Source organism: Amblyraja radiata, chromosome 7 (genome assembly GCF_010909765.2).
Source record: "Amblyraja radiata isolate CabotCenter1 chromosome 7, sAmbRad1.1.pri, whole genome shotgun sequence".
NCBI lineage: Eukaryota > Metazoa > Chordata > Chondrichthyes > Rajiformes > Rajidae > Amblyraja > Amblyraja radiata.
This window is the reverse complement of record NC_045962.1, coordinates 24,019,114-24,040,891: the sequence shown is the minus strand read 5'-3', so window position 1 is coordinate 24,040,891 and position 21,778 is coordinate 24,019,114. Positions and strand designations below refer to the sequence as shown.

The window sequence follows — 21,778 nt, the reverse complement described above, 5'->3', positions numbered from 1 at the left end:
AGAAGAGTTGTGGATAGAAGAAGGAAATAAGTTGTGGCGATGACTGTCGGAGAAAGAAGGGAATGAGGAGAGTGTGGTCCTACCAAAGTGGACAACAAGAGAGACATTGAAGGGAGATCTCATTTCATATGCTGTAGGCAGCCTGTGAACACTGAGGTGGGGTAGATCACCTTATCACAATATTAAATATGTCAGTAGTGATTTGGTTCAAAGGCAGGACAGAAACCTAATCAGAAAGATCCAAAACTAAAATTTAAGGTTAAAGCACCAAATGTAGGAAGAACTCAGTGGGTGAGGCAGAATCTGTGTTGGGAAGGGCAGGTGATGAGAGAGGGATATAGGTGAAATGGGTTGGAGGGGAGGGGAATGAGGGAGATAAAAGGGAAATGAGGGACTCGGGATCATCTCACCTTTATTCCCCCCTTTTTGCCTCTCCCTGTCCTCTTCCATTTATATACCTCTCTGGCTTTACATTTCACTCCTCCTGTTTCCTTATCTGACAACACTCCTGAAGAGTCCACCAGGGACTATACTGGGAGTTGGGTCCGCATCGACCAGCGATCCCCCAGAGAGCCGAGCTGGAGCGAGCGCTTCCCCCACGCGCCAGCTGCAAGCCCGGGCCAACACCTCCGGCTGCCCCTGGACAGGGACGGGGCACCCGGGAGGGGACGGGGACGGCCCAGCAGCAACTCAACAGCGCCCGCAGCGTGGAGACCCGACCCCGACCATGGACCCCGAACCCACGCAGCAGCACGATCTCGCTCACTCACTGGATGAAACGAAGGTCTGATAACAGCAGATCCGCTCGCGACAATGTTTATGTGCCCGATCACCTGGGCATGAGGAGTCGGAATACCGAACTCGCATACAGCCCGCTGCACAGAACGTGTTAAGAGCTTGCTGCAGGCCGGGTAAAATCTTGTGGTGGGCCGGATGCGGCCCACGGGCTATAGTTTGGAGACCCCTGCTTTAGATGTTGTGTGCAAGCCTTTAGCTGGCGTGTATACAAGCCTTTAGCTGGTGTGTGCAAGCCTTTAGCTGGCGTGTGCAAGCCTACCTGCTTACTGCTGACAGCATGCCATGACCCAACGGATTGGGATCAAAGTCTCAGCCATTCCCCTGAATATTATTCTTTCTCAAGCTCTCTTATAAACTAGTACTTCTCTCTACAACATTATTGTTATTCAAACCCGATATATATAATGTAATTAACAGACATGAGTAAAGAGAGACTCAAAATAATGAGAACAAAATCCCCATTTTAGATTATTCAGTTAATTAGCCTCCTGAATTGTTTTGACTTTCTCTGCCTGACTTTTAATAATTTATATTAAAAAGACCTCTTTGGGGGAAGAGTTTGGCTAGTAGCTATTCTTGTGATCCTTGTAATAATTCAGCAATTTTTAAATATTTAACAACAGTAGAACATTTAAAGGGAGATCTGTACGTTGTGGGAAGGGTGTTAACTATGGATCGCTAACATGACTGGTGAATGTATTTTTAGCCAAATGAGTTGTAGCAACACATTTTTTTTACTACTGAAATGAATCTCCCTTTACGACTGAAATTAATCTTCATCTGCCTCAGAAGCATCATCTCCGGAGGTCGTGTCAGATTTATTCCAGATGTTCTTTCAGGTGGACATTAGAGTTTAGAGATGCAGTGGGGAAACAGGCCCTTCGGCCCACCTGGCCCACGCCAACCATCGATCACTAGTTCCATATTATCCCACTTTCTCATCCGCTCCTGACACACTAGGGGCAATTTACCGAGGTCAATTAACCTACAAACCTCCAAGTCTTTGGGATGTAGGAGGAAACCAAAGCACCTGGAGGAAACCCATGCTGTCACAGGGAGAACATGCAAACTCCGCACAGACAGCACCCGAGGTCAGGATCGAACCCGGGTCTCTGGCATTATAAGGCAGCGGATCTACCAACTGCACAAGTGTACTCAAATAATAAAAACAGATAAAGCTAGAAACACTCTTGAGGTCAGGCAGGATCTGTGGAGAGAGAAGGAGAGCTGCAGATCAATGACCTCATTAGAGGTTATAAATTTCCATCTTTTGGAATGTATAAATTAATATATATTGTATATATACTTTATGCTTCCACTGGAATATATATGGGACGGTCTATTTGTAAGGGGACTGGATCCTACCAACACACTAGCCCGCAGATGCAATAATTGGACTGTTGCAAATAGAGCGCTGCTAGCTTCCTTAATCAATCCCACACCCTGCATACAATCAGTGGAAATGTAAAGTCTGGGCTGACATAGACAGGACAAGACAAAGATTGGTGGCAAAAATGTCAGTATTATTTTGCTTGCATATTTATCCTGCAGATAGAAACAGTGGACATTGGATTAATATTACTTCTCAGATATATGCAGTAATGTAACACAGTACATCACAAGAACAGGCCATTTGATCCACAATGTCTGTGCTGAACAGGGGTAAGAGTGTTGTAAAAACAAGCCTGAAGGCTTTGTGTCTCAATGCAAGGAGCATTCGTAATAAGGTGGATGAGTTGAATGTGCAGATAGCTATTAATGACTATGATATAGTTGGGATCACGGAGACATGGCTCCAGGGTGACCAAGGCTGGGAGCTGAACATCCTGGGATATTCAATATTCAGGAGGAATAGAGAGAAAGGAAAAGGAGGTAGGGTAGCGTTGCTGATTAGAGAGGAGATTAACGCAATGGAAAGGAAGGACATTAGTTTGGAGGATGTGGAATCGGTATGGGTAGAGCTGCGAAACACTAAGGGGCAGAAAATGCTGGTGGGTGTTGTGTACAGGCCACCTAACAGTAGTAATGAAGTTGGAGATGGTATCAAACAGGAAATTAGAAATGCGTGCGACAAAGGCAAAACCGTTATAATGGGTGACTTCAATCTACATATAGATTGGGTGAATCAAATTGGCAGGGGTGCTGAGGAAGAGGATTTCTTGGAATGTATGCGGGATAGTTATCTAAATCAACATGTAGAGGAACCAACAAGAGAGCAGGCTATTTTAGACTGGGTATTGAGTAATGAGGAAGGGTTAGTTAGCAGTCTTGTTGTACGTGCCCCCTTGGGCAAGAGTGACCATAATATGGTTGAGTTCTTCATTAGGATGGAGAGTGACATTGTTAATTCAGAAACAATGGTTCTGAACTTAAAGAAAGGTAACTTTGAGGGTATGAGACGTGAATTGGCCAAGATTGACTGGCAATTAATTCTAAAAGGGTTGACGGTGGATATGCAATGGAAGACATTTAAAGACTGCATGGATGAACTACAAAAATTGTTCATCCCAGTTTGGCAAAAGAATAAATCAGGGAAGGTAGTACATCCGTGGATAACAAGGGAAATCAGGGATAGTATCAAAGCGAAGGATGATGCGTACAAATTAGCCAGAAAAAGCAGCATACCGGAGGACTGGGAGAAATTCAGAGACCAGCAGAGGAGGACAAAGGGCTTAATTAGGAAAGGAAAAATAGATTATGAAAGAAAACTGGCAGGGAACATAAAAACTGACTGCAAAAGTTTTTATAGATATGTGAAAAGAAAGAGATTAGTTAAAACAAATGTAGGTCCCTTGCAGTCAGAAACAGGTGAGTTGATCATGGGGAACAAGGATATGGTGGACCAATTGAATAACTACTTTGGTTCCGTCTTCACTAAGGAAGACATAAATAATCTGCCGGAAATAGCAGGGGACCGCGGGTCAAAGGAGTTGGAGGAATTGAGTGAAATCCAGGTTAGCCGGGAAGTGGTGTTGGGTAAATTGAATGGATTAAAGGCCGATAAATCCCCAGGGCCAGATAGGCTGCATCCCAGAGTACTTAAGGAAGTAGCTCCAGAAATAGTGGATGCATTAGTAATAATCTTTCAAAACTCTTTAGATTCTGGAGTAGTTCCTGAGGATTGGCGGGTAGCAAACGTAACCCCACTTTTTAAGAAGGGAGGGAGAGAGAAAACGGGGAATTACAGACCAGTTAGTCTAACATCGGTAGTGGGGAAACTGCTAGAGTCAGTTATTAAAGATGGGATAGCAGCACATTTGGAAAGTGGTGAAATCATTGGACAAAGTCAGCATGGATTTACAAAAGGTAAATCATGTCTGACGAATCTTATAGAATTTTTCGAGGATGTAACTAGTAGCGTGGATAGGGGAGAACCAGTGGATGTGGTGTATCTGGACTTCCAGAAGGCTTTCGACAAGGTCCCACATAAGAGATTAGTATACAAACTTAAAGCACACGGCATTGGGGGTTCAGTATTGATGTGGATAGAGAACTGGCTGGCAAACAGGAAGCAAAGAGTAGGAGTAAACGGGTCCTTTTCACAATGGCAGGCAGTGACTAGTGGGGTACCGCAAGGCTCAGTGCTGGGACCCCAGCTATTTACAATATATATTAATGATCTGGATGAGGGAATTGAAGGCAATATCTCCAAGTTTGCGGATGACACTAAGCTGGGGGGCAGTGTTAGCTGTGAGGAGGATGCTAGGAGACTGCAAGGTGACTTGGATAGGCTGGGTGAGTGGGCAAATGTTTGGCAGATGCAGTATAATGTGGATAAATGTGAGGTTATCCATTTTGGTGGCAAAAACAGGAAAGCAGACTATTATCTAAATGGTGGCCGACTAGGAAAAGGGGAGATGCAGCGAGACCTGGGTGTCATGGTACACCAGTCATTGAAAGTAGGCATGCAGGTGCAGCAGGCAGTGAAGAAAGCGAATGGTATGTTAGCTTTCATAGCAAAAGGATTTGAGTATAGGAGCAGGGAGGTTCTACGGCAGTTGTACAGGGTCTTGGTGAGACCACACCTGGAGTATTGCGTACAGTTTTGGTCTCCAAATCTGAGGAAGGACATTATTGCCATAGAGGGAGTGCAGAGAAGGTTCACCAGACTGATTCCTGGGATGTCAGGACTGTCTTATGAAGAAAGACTGGATAGACTTGGTTTATACTCTCTAGAATTTAGGAGATTGAGAGGGGATCTTATAGAAACTTACAAAATTCTTAAGGGGTTGGACAGGCTAGATGCAGGAAGATTGCTCCTGATGTTGGGGAAGTCCAGGACAAGGGGTCACAGCTTAAGGATAAGGGGGAAATCCTTTAAAACCGAGATGAGAAGAACTTTTTTCACACAGAGAGTGGTGAATCTCTGGAACTCTCTGCCACAGAGGGTAGTCGAGGCCAGTTCATTGGCTATATTTAAGAGGGAGTTAGATGTGGCCCTTGTGGCTAAGGGGATCAGAGGGTATGGAGAGAAGGCAGGTACGGGATACTGAGTTGGATGATCAGCCATGATCATATTGAATGGCGGTGCAGGCTCGAAGGGCCGAATGGCCTACTCCTGCACCTAATTTCTATGTTTCTATGATGCCAAGACCATCTCTTATCTACCTGTACACAATCTATATCCCTCCATTTCCTGCATAGCCATATGCCTATCCAAAAGTCTCTTAAATGCCACTATTGTAGCTGCCTCAACCACCATCCCGGACAGCGCGTTCCAGGCACATATCACCCACAGTGTAAAAATAAATTGCTACGCAGATCTCCTTTAAACATAATTCGAAGAGATTCACTAGCAATTTCAACACAAATGGCAGTTAGGCTAACTAGGACTTGTATAGACCAATTAAAACTTAGTATGTAAAGCGCAAATTAATTGCTTTTCTAAATAACCACGATAGAAACAAGATCAGTCAATCATAGATTTTGCAACATCATTAACAAGTTTGTTTAATGGATTCTGTTTTCTGGATGTGAATGACGTTGACTGTATTACAGAGTAAACTTGTTTAAATTTGCAGGTTCCCTCCAGTGCTACCGTGTCTCCGCTTCGTTTACACTCTTCCAATCCTAATCTATCTGCTGACATTGGAGAATATCCCATACCACCAAGTCCACTGGCAGAGTTCCCCGACTCCTCCGCGGATTTCACTAAACTTCAAGAAGAGTTTTGTCTTATTGCGCAGAAAGGTAATTTTATTACGTGGATCTCTTTTTAGTTTAAGTTTAATTTAGAGATACAGCGTGGAATTGAGCTCACCGAATCTGCGCCAACCAGTCATCACCCATACACTAGTTCTATCTTGCACACTAGGGACAATTTACAGAAGCCAATTAACCGACAAACATGTGTGTCTTTGGAACACGGGAGGAAATTGAGCACCCGGAGAAAACCCAGGCGGTCACAGGGATAATGTACAAAGTCCGTACAGACCTATAGTCAGGATCGAACCCAGGTCTCTGGCGCTGTAAGCCGGCAACTCAAGCGCTGCACCACTGTGCCGTTTATGTTTTATAAACACATTTGTGATTTATCATGAGCCAAGTAGGCCATTAACACAATGCAAGGCAAAATAAATGTAATAATGGAATCTGTGAATTAATAGTCTTTTTACTGCCGCTTCTTTAAATAAAAATGGAAAAGTGTTGCATCTTTCCTCAAATTTTCAAAATTGACATGATTGATGCCAAGCTGTTACTGATGCCACCTAGTGCCTTTGAGAAGTTATTTTAATATTTCATTTACAAATTACATTTTCCAGTGATGTGTTAGTGACAATTGCAATAGATGCTGCACTCATGAAAATGTTTTAGGTTTAGGTTATGTCCATTATTCCTATGCACCAAGGTATGGAGCAAAGCTTTGTTTTGCATGCTATCCAAACATATAAATTATACCATGCATAAATACAAACAAGTACAATAGATAGACCAACGGGGAAAATACAAAGTCCAAAATATAGTTCTCAGCATTATAGCACATCGGTTGCATTGACAAAGTCCAATGTCCCCAATGGGGTAGAGGTGAATTAGACAATATCCTAGCTTAAGGTAAGACCATTCAGAAACCTTATAACAGAGGGGAAGAAGTTGTTCCTGAGTCTAGTGGTGCACATTTTCAAACTTCTGTACCTTTAGCCAGATGAGAGCAGGATTGAAAAAGGAATGACCTGGGTGGTAATAATGTTAAATTAGGATAGGTGATGTTTTGGGTCCGAACCCTTCTTCAAATTGAAGCAGGGTCTGAAGAAGGGTTCGAAGCCAAAACGTCACCTATGCTTTTTCTCCAGAGATGCGGCCTGACCCACCGAGTTACCCTAGTACTTTGTGTCTATCTTTGGTATAAACCAGCATCTGCAGTTCTTTCTTCCTACACTAAGTCTTTGATAATGTTGGCTACTTTTCTGAGGCAACGTGAAGTATAGATGGAGTTGATGGTTGGAAGTCTGGTACGAATGTATGAAGCAGTCCTTTGACTTGAAGTGGTTTTAAAAGAGCCGCCTTTCAATCTTTAACAGATACTAGATCAAGTGCAGACCGGTTGGGTCTGCTCCCCCGGTCCCCTAGCCGTAGCCCCCACGTGAGGCGTGGTCCTCCAAGTCAACCCGTTGCCGAAGGTAAGTTTCGAGCACTCCTCAGCAAAGATAGAACGTGAGCCTCCACCAGCACTGGAGATGAAAAAAAAATTCCGAATAGCATCTTCCCAATTGCAATACCAATTGACCCTCCCCCTCCTGTTCTGCCAGGAGCTATGATGGCAACATTGTTGCAAATGTGCACTTGCTGTGAGATGCCATTGTGCTGAAAAGTTCAGTGTTGCTGCCAGTGTTCCTGTCTTGCAGCTTTGTCTCGGTGTCGATATTGAAGAAATCTGATAAGAATCAAAACTGGCCATTTAGTTTGGGTTGTATCTGATGCAAGTCTTTTCTGTGAAGTGCATCATTACTATTTATCTGACCTTTATTGGTTTCCCCAGACAATTTTGCGAAGGCATTAGCTTTACGTAGCGCAACTTCAATATTTTAAATCCTGTTGCGTCTATAACCACACTTGCATTCAAACACTGTTTAAGCAGATTCCTTCCCTTATGTCGTTGGTGGCCATTGTTGAATGGACAGATCACAAACTGGCAACAAAGGTTTATTGAGGGAATTCTGCTGATATTGCATATGATCTTGTATAAACAACTAGCTTAATAGAATTGAATGTTTCTATCATTTTAACTCTCTGTAGCATTGTTCTCTATTTTTCAGTGCAATGTCTTTTAAAGTCTGCCTTCAACACGGTAGCAATAGAAAAGGAAAAGCTGAAGCAAATGCTCTTGGAGCAAGAGCATTCTGGCCACAATTCCCAATTCTTCACTCTTAGGAGAACACTCTCCCAGGTACAGTATATAGAGCAGATTGTACATCCAAGAAAGTGACCATTTGATTCTGCGTGCAGACAGCTTTGTGGGCTTTTTTTTCCAGAGATGCAGCGTGGAAACTGGCCTTTCATCCCACCGAGTCCACGCTGACCATCGATCACCCGTTCACACTAGTTCTGTGTTATCCCACTTTCTCATCGACTCCCTACACATTGGGACAATTTACAGAGCAATTAACCTACAAACGCACAGGTCTTTGGGATGTGGGAGGAAACCGAAGCACTCGTGGTCACAGGGAGAAAGTACAAATTCTGCACAGACAGCAGGCGAGGTCGGGATCAAACTCTGGTTTCTGGCGCTGTGAGGTAGCTGCTGCACCACTCTGCCATCGGTAATTTAAACTCCAATGAAGTCATCCATTTTGATTTGTGCACCTGTGTTTCAAAGTTCCACGATCGATGTGACACACATCCCAAAGGCACTTGGTTTTGGTTTTCTATAACATACAGTGGACTTACTCGTGACGTCGGAAAAAGGATTTCATTTGCAATATTAAGCAAGCCGTGGCATTCTGAAGAGTGTTGTGACTAGCTCTTCTAATCATTGGTGCTCCAACTTCCTCCTCCCAGTTTTGCTCTCCCTCATTTTTGTTCCTATCAGAAGATGAGTGATTAACCCCCCCCCCCCCCCCTCTGTCTTCTTTCCCTACTGTTCTCTCTGCAGTGCAGTCTTGTTCAGAAGACTGCCCCATCAACATGCTGGGAACACTTCCACCTTCAGCAGCTGCTAGAGCCATTGCCTCACAGTCCCAGAGACCTGGGTTCAATCCTGACCTTGGGTGCTGTGTGTGTGTGTGGAGTTTGCACGTTCTCCCTGTGACCGCGTGGGTTTCCTCTGGGTTTTCTTCCACATTCCAAAGATGTGCAGGATTTTATTTAGGTTAATTGGCCTGAGCGTGTTGAAAGTGGATGCAAAAGTGGGACAATATAGAACTAGTGTGAATGGGTGAATGATGGTCAGCAAAGAATCGTTGGGCTGAAGGTTTTTTTTCATGCTTTATAAGCCAAATAGCATCTTCAATGTTTCCGTAGTTGCTCAGTAATGTATTTGGTGGCTCTGCTGCTCTGTTTTTGGTGCCATTACCCAGATTAGGGTCATGGAGCTGTATAGCATGAAAATAGGCACTTCGAGACTCGTCTTAGCAGGAAAATCAGAGCAATTTTTAAAGACATGGTCTCCTTTTATTGATTTATTACAAGTATAGTATGGTGCAACACAACTCTGGAAATAAACCGATTCACAAACTGGGTGATGGGTGTGGTGAGATATGAAGCAGGTATATCCCTACACAAGGGCCCCTTTTTTTTCCTCTTGTTTTCTGTTTCTTTTCTCTTTTTCCTTCTTTTTAAAAATAATTTTATGGGGTTTTGTCTCTATTTTTCTACAGGCTATCACTTGTTCACCCCTGGACTGCCCATCGGGTACTCTAGGGGTTTACACATCACTACTTCCTTCACTCTTCACTCTTTCTTTTTCTCGCTCTCTCTCTCTTGCTCTACCTTTTTCTTGTTAAATTTAAAAGAGAAGTTGTACACGATATGTATTTTGTCATATGCCACGGTTTATACTACTGTACATTGCTTCTAATAAAAATACAAATTTAAATTAAAAAAAATAAAATAGGCACTTTGGCGCAACTCGTCCGTTCCAACCAAATTGCCTGCCTGAGCTCGTCCCGGTTGCCTGCATTTGACCTATATCCCTCTAAACCTTGGAAAACACACAATGCTGGAGTAACTTTCTGAAGAGTCCTGACTCGAAATGTCATCTATCCATGATTTCCAGGAATGCTGCCTGACTCTCTGCGTTACTCCAGCATTTTGTGCTTTTCCTTGGTAAACCAGCATCTGCTGCTCCTTATTTCTACATTCCTCTAAACCTTGTATATCCATGCACTGTCCAAGGCTGGAACGCCATTTCCTCTGCAATAGAGAATCATTGGCATACAGCATGGAACCGGATCCTTCGGCCTAACTTGCCCACGCCGACCAACACTAGGCCCACCTGCCTGCATTTGGCCTATATTCCTCTAAACCTATCCTATCCATGTACCTGTCTGAATGTTTCTTAAATTTGTGTTAAAAAATGCAGTTACCCCTCAGGTTTCTATTAAGTCTCCCCTCCCTTCACCTTAAACCCATGTCCTCTGGTTCTCGATTCCCTGCCTACTTTGGGCAAAAATCTCTTTGTGTTTGCCCGATCTTTCCTCACATGATTTTGTACACCTCTATAAGATCACCTCCTCATCCTCCTGTGCTCCTAGGAATAGAGTCCTAGCCTGCTCAACCTCCCCCTATAGCTCAGGCCTACATCCTGGCAAAATCCTCGTTAATGTTATCTGCACGCATTCCAGCTTGACAATGTCTTTCCTGTAACACGGTGCCCAAAACTGTGCATAATACTATATGTAGCCTCACCAACGTCGTGTATAACTGCAACATGACCTTCCAACTTCTATTCTCGATAGTCTGACTGATGAAGGCCAATGTTCCGAAAGCCTTTTTGAGCACCCGATCTACCTGTGACTCCACCTTCAAGGAACCATGCACCTGCACTCCCAGATCCCTCTGCTCCATAACACTCCCCAGAGGCTTACCATTCACTGTGTTGGTCCTGCCCTCGTTAGGCTTTCCAAAATGCAACCCCTCACATTTCTCTGTGTTGAATTCTATCAACCATTCCTCAACCTAGCTGGCCAACCTATCAAGAACCCGCTGCAATTTTTGCCTTCCATCTTCACTATCTACAATACCACCCACTTTTGTGTCATTCTGTTACCTGGACGATGGGCTTGCCTTCTGTAGCAATCTGTTGAGAGATGTTGAGTTTGAACGTTTTCTGGCAGCACCTAGGCTTGCTGGTGAAAACTCTCCTGGGCTTGCTTCTCGAGATTGTGCACCAGCTGTGACATACTTGGTGTCTGATTAAACATTCCAGATTATTGAGTGTTGTGTGGAGAGCTGTGCGAACAGCTGGTGCGAACTTGCGCCAGTGGGAATCAGCCAGGGAGGGAGATCCATATGCTCACCATTAGGGAAATCAGCATTATTGTTGGCACTGATTGAATAATCTGTCTACCCCGTCTGTACCCATCAGGTGCCTATTATGTTCATTTTGGTCACCATGTTATAGGAAAGATGTTGTCAAGCTGGAAAAGGTGCAGAGAAGATTTACGAGGATGTTGCCAGGACTCGAGGGCCTGAGCTATTGGGAGAGGTTGAGCAGGGTAGGGCTTTGCTCCTTGGAGCCCAGGAAGGTGAGGGGTGATCTTATGGAGGTGTACAAAATCATGAGAGGAATAGATGGGCTAAGTGCACAGAGTCTCTTGTCCAGAGTAGGGGAATTGAGATCCAGAGGACCCTTTTAAGGTGAAGGGGGAAAGATGTAATAGAAACCTGAGGGGTAGCTTTTTTACACAAAGGGTGATGGGTGTATGGAACGAGCTGCCGGAGGGGGTAGGCGAGGCAGGTGCTATTGCAGCATTTAAAAAACATTTAGACAGGTACATGGATGGGATAGGCTTAGATGGAAATGGGCCAAATGCAGGCAGGTGGGACTAGTGTAGATGGGACATGTTGATAGGCGTGGGCAAGTTGGGTCGAAGGGCCTGTTTCCGTACTCTATGACTCTATGATTCTATCCTGTCTATGGGCTTCTAGAAATGTCCGGCAGGTTACTGGAAAGTTCTGGAGTTGAAAAAGTTGAGGGTGGGAGACATTCACAGACACTGGTAATCCACCATCAGCAGTGAGCAGACCTTCCTATGGGAGTGTGTGGGTGTTTGTTCCATCTCCTGTCATAAGTCTATGGAAGTGCTGTCACCCCCTAATAGCTCAAGCAAGTTGGGCTTCTGACTGCAACTGCTGTGCAGTGATTAAGGCCTCCTTCATCTCACCCATGTGTGCATCTCACCAATGTACATCTGCTCTTTGATTATTTTGATCCCGCCATACTTTTGTTATCCTGTGTAGGACTACACTGCTTGTTCTGCATACTATCCAGTCAAATCGTACAGCACAAGGGTGCAATAGATCCTCCGCATGAAGAGAGTCACCATGTTCCGCTCTTGCAACTAATCGAGTCTTTAGAAAGTACGACCTTGTTTAGTTTAGGTTATTGTCACGTGTTGCATGCTATCCAGTCATGATTACAATTGAGCCGTCCACAGTGTACAAGTTGGCCCATCTTGGTCCAAGGAGATGTGCAGTTCCTTTATGTTCTCACTCTAAGGCCAGTGTCCTGGCGGCACTGGTCGATAAAGCAGGAGTCAGCACGGTGCTGTCAGCTCCTTTCACTGCTGCTCTGTGCAGCTGCCGCATGCTCCGCTCGGTTCATTCACTCTCTCGGCAGCCTCCCGCAGTTTCCGCAAGCAATCCGTCTGTCACCTCCAGCAGCTGCCCCTCCTCTTCCGCTTGCCGAGGTTGCCATGTTTACTATCACCGTCTTGACCTACGATGGTCTGCCTCTTCAGTCAAACATGTCCAACAAACCTTCCATTCTGATCTTGTCATTTGAAATCCTTTACAGTGCAAAAACACTACATCACTCTCTGTCAAACATTTGCCAAAGAGAACTGAAACACCAGCTGCTTCAGATGGCACAGTGACGAGTTTAAATAACTGCATGAATCACTGCCAGACTTCTTTAACCTGACGTTTTCACTTGTCCTGGAAAATCCATAATACTTATTAAATTTAGAGCCAAGTTAAAACCATCTCATCTAATTGCATATATATGTCCTTGGCTTTCTCAAGTGGTTAACTCTTCAGCCATGGCCGGTGTGTTGCTTGCTTTTCTCAGCCAAAATTAAAAGAAAACTGCAGATGCTGGAAATCTAAAATAGAAATGCTCTTCAGATCAAGCAGCATCTATGATTGGGAAACAGCTAACGATTCAGATCGAGCATGATTTGTCAGAACTGCGCAACAAATAAAACTATAAAACTATTAAACCTGACAGTGGCTGCCTCAGTGCTGGGGTTTGATATCATGGAGTCATACAGCGTGGAAACAGGCCCCCCGGCCCAACATGCCCACACCGACCGACATGCCCCATCTACGTTAGTCCCACCCTGCCTGCTTTTGGCCCATGTCCCTCTAAACCTACTCCATCCATGTACCTGTCTAAATGTTTCTTAAACATTGTGACCATACCATCCTCAACTCCCACCTCTGGCAGCTTGTTCCAAGCACCCATTACCTTTGTGTAAAAAAAAAATTACCCCTCTGGTTCCCATTAAATCTCGCCCCCCCCCCCCCCCCCCACACCTTAAACCTATATCCCCTGGTTCTCTATTCTGCTACTTACCCGATCTATTCCTCCCATGATATAATTTGAAAAATTAATAATGTTAATCCCTCAGAATGTGAATCGCTCTCTGCAGGATACCCAGTCTCTAACCTCTTGCAGCGTCGGTGTGTAGGTGGCTAGTGCAGTGGGTAAATAATTTGCCGATAGTTCATTATCAATTGCAAGAGATTAGTCTCTCTCTTGTTGGAGATAATCATCACCTGGCACTTCTGTGATGTTTTGCAGCCATAGAGACAGAGAGTCATACAGCACGGAAACATGTCCTTCAGCCCAGCTCGTCCATACCCCATCAAAGCTAGTCACTTTTTCCCACATTTGGTTTGTATCCCTCTAAACCTTTCCTATCCATGTACCTGTCCAGATGTATTTTAAACTTTGTTATTGTACCTGCCTCAACTACCTCTTCTGGCTGCTCATTCCATATACCCACTACCCAGAAATGTTACTCGCCATTTGTCAGCACAACCGTGATGCTAGCAACATCTTACACATGCAGACATTGACTGCTTCATTCACTGAGGTGCACCGGCCTCTAGTTCCCTGGGTTATCCTTGCTGCCCTTGTCTCTGGTCTTCTGGAACTTCACCATGATGATGAGGATATCATCACTTTCCTCCCTCACTTCCCACACGCCTGGAAGGACCTCTTGCTCAGGTCCAACTCCTGATCTTCCCGATTTCCTACGTTCAAGTTACATAACGGAAAGATAACCAGCAGTTCTCTATGGTATTGTTGGCAAGGGATGAGTATAATCCAGCCTAACATGCTTCCCTGAATCCCAAGGGATCTGGGCTGACAGATCAACCATTCATGTGGCATCGCTTTGAATGTCCCTTGTAAAAAAAAAAAAGATCCAAATACACTGCATCCACTTGCTCCTTTTTTATACACCCTGGTAGTTAACATTTCAGTTTGTCACTGACTAAAGTGCCATATCACCACTTCCATAATAGTGTTTTTTTGCATTTTCCAATCTTTGACATAGAAACATAAAAACATAGAAAATAGGTGCAGGAGTAGGCCATTCGGCCCTTCGAGCCTGCACCGCCATTCAATATGATCATGGCTGATCATCCAACTCAGTATCCTGTACCTGCCTTCTCCTCATAGCCCCTGATCCCTTTAGCCACAAGGGCCACATCTAACTCCCTCTTAAATATAGCCAATGAACTGGCCTCAACTACCTTCTGTGGCAGAGAATTCCAGAGATTCACCACTCTCTGTGTGAAAAATGTTTTCCTCATCTCGGTCCTAAAAGATTTCCCCCTTATCCTTAAACTGTGACCCCTTGTTCTGGACTTCCCCAACATCGGGAACAATCTTCCTGCATCTAGCCTGTCCAACCCCTTAAGAATTTTGTAAGTTTCTATAAGATCCCCCCTCAATCTTCTAAATTCTAGCGAGTACAAGCCGAGTCTATCCAGTCTTTCTTCATATGAAAGTCCTGACATCCCAGGAATCAGTCTGGTGAACCTTCTCTGTACTCCCTCTATGGCAAGAATGTCTTTCCTCAGATTAGGAGACCAAAACTGTACACAATACTCCAGGTGTGGTCTCACCAAGACCCTGTACAACTGCAGTAGAACCTCCCTGCTCCTATACTCAAATCCTTTTGCTATAAATGCTAACATACCATTCGCTTTCTTCACTGCCTGCTGCACCTGCATGCCTACTTTTAATGACTGGTGTACCATGACACCCAGGTCTCGTTGCATCGTCCAAATCATTAATATATATTTGACATGCCATATATATATGACATGCTAACCATCCTTTTGATTCTCTGCTCTCCGTGTCTCTCAGGTCGTGATTATTAGTATTATTTTTGCTAGTTGCCATTTGGGATAATATCAGAATCTTGGAATTCCTGGAAGATCCAAATCTTTGTTTTTTAAGACCCCTTAACGTTCTCATTACGGTCTCCTTACTATTATAGCTTTAACCCCTGATTCCACAATGCCTCTGTATTTTGCGTGTTGTGCTACAAAAGCAAATACAAAATGTCCTTTCAACATCTCCACATTTCCCTTACTTTCCATTATAATTAATATTCTCCGAGCTATTAAAGACCTGTGTTTACCCCCACTACTGTTGTTAATTACTTGTAGAATCTGTTACAAACTGTTTCCTTTTTTTGCTCGAGTTTATTCTATCTTATCCCTCTTAATCATTTTTACTAATTTCTAAAATGTTCTCATTCCTCCGGGTTGTTCTTTTGCTAACTCATTTGTAAGCCTCTGTTAATATTATTAATGTCTCAAACCACAGGTGGATCTCATTTCACATTGATTATTTTTTGTGTTTCAAAGGAATATAAATATTCTAAATGCTTTTCTTATCATCTTGCCTTTCGATCTAATTTCCCAGTGTTCGTTTATGAACTAATTTCTCTTTCCAATACAGTTAGCTGTTTAGTTTAGAGATGCAGCATGGAAACAGTCCCTTCAGCCCACTGTGTCTATGCTGGCCATTGATAACCTGTTCACACTAGTTCTATGTTACCCAACTTTTGCATTGACTCCCTACAAACCCGGGGAAATTTACAGAGGCCAATTAACCTACAAACCCAAACGTCTTTGACATGTGGGAGGAAACCAGAGCACCGAGAGGAAACCCATGTGGTCACAGGGAGAACGTGTAAACTCCACTCAAACAGCACCTGAGGTCAGGATCGAACTTGGATCTCTGGCACTGTGAGGCAGCAGCTCTACCAGCTGCGCCACTGCTGCCCAGTTGTCTGAGGTAAAACTTGAAGACAATGGGGGATGTCCGAAATTCTTCATTGAAATGATGCATTCAGCTTTTATTTCCATAAGCTATTGTACAGCCAAGACTTTAATTTATTGGCCTATTTGAAAGCTGGCACTTTTCAGCATACAGAGGTCCCTCAATCCCGCATTGAATTGTCAGCCAAGATTGTGTGCTGGTTATTACGGAGCAGCACTTAAATCCACCAAGAAGGTGCAATGTGAATCTGCTGCTCTTGTAGATATAGACAGCTGTCTCTTTTCATGAAACTGAAATATGATAAACTGATGCATGTTCCCTGGTTTATATAAAGTGATTTGTTGGGGCAGATTGCGGTGGGTGCAAAAGCTGCTGGTCTTGGAGATCTTCAAAGCTCGAAGTGTTGAAGGCAGCAGTGGCTTTCCTTGCTGACATTACCCTAATTCTTTAAAGCGATAGTTGATGGAATTGTAGGTGATAAAAAACAGGGCACCAGGTGTGAGGTTATCAGTTGCTCCCTCTAAGACATTAGTCTAATAAGGCAACTTTGACCTTACTCCAATTTGTGTGCTAATTCATTTCTATCATGCCAGTGAACATCTGCCCTCTTGCTTCTCCTGTGTGACATACAAGGGCTTGTTAAATGTTTGTATGAGATTAGAGGATGTTTCACAGTCCTGTGATCCTCTATCTGTCTTGTCGTTAGCACTACAGCCGGTGCTTTTCCCAGAATATTTTTGATTTGATTATTTTCTGGTCCCGAGCTCCTGTGGCTTGGTTATGGATTAATTGGAATATTGTCCATTGATCAAATAACCTGGAGCATAACCAAGCCTTGTGTGGGATTGCTGAACACCACACGAAGGATCAACAAAGGAATGAACATAAGAAATATAGTTCAAAGGTTCAGTGGTGTTTTTATTGTCACGTGCAATCACACAATTAAATGATTTTCTTGATAACAGTCCAGTACAGTATAGCCATATCTAAGCACATCCTCAATTAGCAAGTGTAAAGAAATAGTCCACTGAGCCTGCATGCAAAAGATTAAATAAGTTTGTGCTCATACAATATTTCAATCCGATTTTGAACACTTTTAACATTTTGCCTCTAAATCTATTAAACCCCAAAAATGTTTTTATCATTACAATTTTTTTTTTAGCTTTTCTTTTATTTTGAATTTTTTTTTAACTTTCAGCCAAGCGACAAGATTCATGTCAGTATCCCATTGTCACAGCAGGACTCCAATGGGAGCAGGCTCTCCATGTCTGAATCTGTGTCGGAGTTTTTTGATGCTCAAGAAGTACTTCTATCAGCGAGCTCTTCAGAGAATGAGGTACAAGAAACACATTGCATATTTTCGTGGATGTAAAACCTATTTTGGCGGGAAGGGATTGGAAGTTTAACAGTAACTCTTTTTGTTTTCAAAGTATGGAAGCTGAAGATTTTGCAGCATTTTTTAACATAATAATCAAAAGGCATTTATAGGACCTCATGATGTTCCAAAATGGCTTGCAGTCAAAGAACTATATTCCTCCACACCTCCCCAAAATGCATTCACTATCAGAATGTAGGGAGTGTGACTGTCAGTTTAGTGAGACAATGTCTTGCAGGCAACAGTGTGGTTAATTGAGACTAGTTAATCTGTTTTCATTAAGCTGATTGCTGCGTAGGTTTTAGTCAGGATACAAGATAAATCCTCTACACCTTTTCCAAATTGTTTTGGAGACTGTAAAGACACGTGATTTAAAAACTCTGAGAATGCCTCATCTTATTATGTTGTCGGAAATAATGTAACTCAAAAGCCAACCCACACTCAGCATGCACTAGAATACCAATGTGCAATGGTTCAGTGGTTCTTTATTGCCACATCTGGACCGAGGTACTGAGAAATTCTTTTTTTGCATTCAGTTTGATAAGCTATTACTATATACAAGCACAATCCCAGATTAAATACAAAGTGTATAGAAGGTGCACTGAGATCACAAGCTACAGGCGCCAAGTTTTGGTGCCATTTTCAAGATCCAAGCTGCAATTATTTTACACTAATCTCTGGTGTGGGAATTGAATGTACAACCTTCTGAATATCCTTAATCATGGAATGAAACACTTATTAAATGATGATTACAACTTGCACAATGTTCTATTCCCTAGTTTATTTGCAGGTGTGCTTAAGCCTGCCTGAAAAGCTAATTGTTAATAATAAAGAAGTAATTTAAATGTAAGTACTTCATCATATTGTTATGCATTAGTCAGTTCAGGTCATATCTCTGAAGCACTTGGCATTATATTATTCCCATAACAGAGAATACATTACAATCTCGTGTCCCTATAATAAAAGAATGTCACTTACAGACACGTCTAACAAGGTTTTATAAAATGTTCCCAGTAGGTCTCTGTGCTCTGGGCAAATTCTGTTCTCCCCAGGTGTGTAGCACCTAAAGATAGTGCCAACCTGAGGTGGGCTGTGTTGAAAGTGTTGGTTTAGTTAAGAGATACGGTGCGGAAACAGACGCTTCGCCCACCGTGTCCACATCGCCAGCGATCCCCGTACACTAACACTATCCTACAACTATACTATCCGTGCTGTAATTGTTATATGGTTATATGGTTACACACTAGGGACAATTTACAATTAATAGAAGCTAAATTAACCTACAAACCTGTGTGTCTTTGGAGTGTGAGAGAAAACCCACGCAGTCACAGGGAGAACGTACACACTCTGTACAGACAGTACCTGTTGTCAGGATCGAACCTGGGTCTCTGGCACTGTAAGGCAGCAACTCAACCACTGCGCCACTGTGCCACCCTCAAGCATGTCGACAAGTTACAGTGATAATTGAAGATGGGATATAAATCTCATATCTATATACAAATAATCAGTTCTATTTAAAATTCTGGAGTCAAATGCAACATTGTCTTATGTTTCTTATGCGAGAAATCAAATGTGACCTTTTTGACCCTAGGGATCCGATGACGAATCTTACGTTAGTGATGTCAGTGACACTATTTCTGAAGATAATGCCAGTGTCGCAGAGAATGCTTATCGGCGATGTATGTATGAGATAATGCTTTTGTGGCAACTAAGTTTAAAAAAAGTATATGCATATACCTGTATGCATTTGGGCCTGTGTTATCTTTCATTTATTCATCACCACAGATATTCCACAAAAGGTTTCAAAATGTATGAGTGGCATAGAATTATGGAATGTCATTAATATTGAAGAGGAACCTGTTAAAATATAAGAATATGGAGACACTTTAGACTTTATTTTAGACTTTAGAGATGTACCATGGAGCCCACCGAGTCCACACCGACCAGCGATCCCCATACACTAGCACTATCCGACACACTAGGGACAATTTACAATGTTACCAAAACCTACAAGCCTGTATGTTTTTCGAGTGTGTGAGGAAACTGGAACACCCCGAGAAACCCCACGCAGTCACAGGGAGAAAGTACAAACTCCGTACAGACAGCACCCATAGTCAGGATCGAACCCAGGTCTCTGGCGCTGTAAGGCAGCAACTCTACCACTGTGGCGCCCTGGTTAAAGAGAAAGCATTAATCTCGGATATGGAATTGAGATTTAGGATGGGCTTTTTATGATGTGTTAAAGGGGTTCGCAAGATATTTGCAGTTTGGGAATAATTTGGCAATATAAGATATTTGGGCTAAGAAGGTGAAATTGTATTAGCATTTGTTGAATTCATTCAGAGAACAGATATGATTTTCATGTGGCCCAGCAGATTGGAAATAGATGGAAGAAAACTGCCAAAATGGCTTGAGGAGGGGCAGGTTGAGGATATTGCAGCAATACATTGTAGAAATGAGGAAGAAGCTATTCCCTGTACTGATTCACAGGGCTCGGTGCAGTTTTATCACCATACGTTATTAACTGCCTACAAAACCAATAGGAAAAGGGTTAAAATTTAATGAGCATCATTGTGATGTATTTTAATTTATAATGCAATGGTGACGTCTCAAAACAAATGCAGCAGCATGAAACTAAATTTTAAAACATAAGCTTAAGCTTTTTACTCTTTTGCGTAATGCCATTCAACATATAAATTATGGGTGATGATGAATGATTGAGTCATAAAATTGTATTCCAGCAAATAATTGTATTTAATTACCCAGGAATCTTAAATTCCTTGTCAGGTCCAGATATGATGTGACCATTGGGAACGCAACAAATTGGTTTCTATAGTTACAACCACTTATTTTAACATGAGAATATTTTGCAGGCATATAAATGATTATAAATTAAACTGGTGGATACAAACTGTAATATCTATCCTTCAGACTAATTGTTTTATTTTGCTACCAGATTTCTGGAAAATCCCTGGGCCAAAAGTAAAATATTCATAACACCGAGGAAATGGTAGTTAAATCTTTCAGCTAGTTTATGAGAGATCACCTTTTATGTTTGTGTCTGATTAACTTGTTGCAGTTTCCGATGGTGAACTCTTGGGTGGCGCATTTCGAAATGGCAGACGCACATGTCTTCCAGCCCCGTCGCCTGACACAAGCAGTATCAATCTGTGGAACATCCTGAGGAATAACATCGGGAAAGACCTGTCCAAGGTCTCCATGCCTGTTGAGCTGAACGAGCCCCTCAATACTCTACAGCATCTGTGCGAGGAATTAGAATACTCTGAATTGTTAGAAAAGGCCGCTGAAACTGATGATCCGTATGACCGAATGGTAAGTCAGCGCTTATTGGTTCGGTGATTGTTTTGCGTGTGGTTAAATGTCAGTACTTAATTAAATATTTTGCTGTTTATTATTCATGTTCAAAAGTACTCGGAGCAAAATTAGGCCATTTGGCCTGTCAGCCTTCTCCCCATAACCCTAACACCTTTATTAATCTGGAATCTGTCAATCTCCACCTTAAAAATATCCATTGACCTGGCCTTCACAGCGAAATTCCTCTTGCCATGGCCTCGGGTCCGAAACTCACCCACTAGTGCAAAAGTCCCCAGAACTACTTTATCCAGGCTTTTCACTATTCGGTAAGTTTCAATGAGGTTCCCGCCCCCTCCCCATCATCCTGCTAAACACTAGCGAGTACAGGCCCAGTGCCATGAAATGCTCATCATATGTTGACCCAAACATTCCTAAGATAATTCTCGTAGGTTACAGTGCACTCAGAACCTGACCTATTTACACTGGTTAGATTAGGCTAAATTATTTCTGTTATGTTGAATAGCCATTTAGTTTTTCACTTCCACTTACTAAAATGTCAAATGATGTGATTTTTGGTTACTAATTTACTTCCACACAAAGCACAACTGATCTTTTCGGAGTCTAAGTGGCTAGTGTAGAAATATAATCAATACATGAGAACCACACACATAATGCAAATGGTAAAAAACAGCAGATAATTTGAAGAAAATGAATTGCAGAGTTTTTATACTCCAATTGAGAAGTTTGTGTCATCCAGGCCTTTCACTATTTCGTAAGTTTCAATGAGGTCCCCCCCTCATTCTTCTGAACTCCAGTGAGTACAGGCC

General features: G+C 42.8%; 1 protein-coding gene across 2 annotated transcripts in view; it reads left to right on the top strand.

The window, feature by feature from the left end:
* Positions 1 to 21,778, top strand: part of osbpl6 (oxysterol binding protein like 6) — a 110,291-nt gene that overhangs the window by 67,706 nt on the left and 20,807 nt on the right. For both annotated transcript variants that reach the window (XM_033023861.1, XM_033023862.1), the window contains exons 10-14: positions 5,820 to 5,988; positions 8,052 to 8,182; positions 17,460 to 17,597; positions 19,228 to 19,315; positions 20,716 to 20,969. In XM_033023861.1, the coding sequence (XP_032879752.1) occupies positions 5,820 to 5,988; positions 8,052 to 8,182; positions 17,460 to 17,597; positions 19,228 to 19,315; positions 20,716 to 20,969 (780 nt within the window). The remainder of the gene's footprint in view (positions 1 to 5,819; positions 5,989 to 8,051; positions 8,183 to 17,459; positions 17,598 to 19,227; positions 19,316 to 20,715; positions 20,970 to 21,778) is intronic.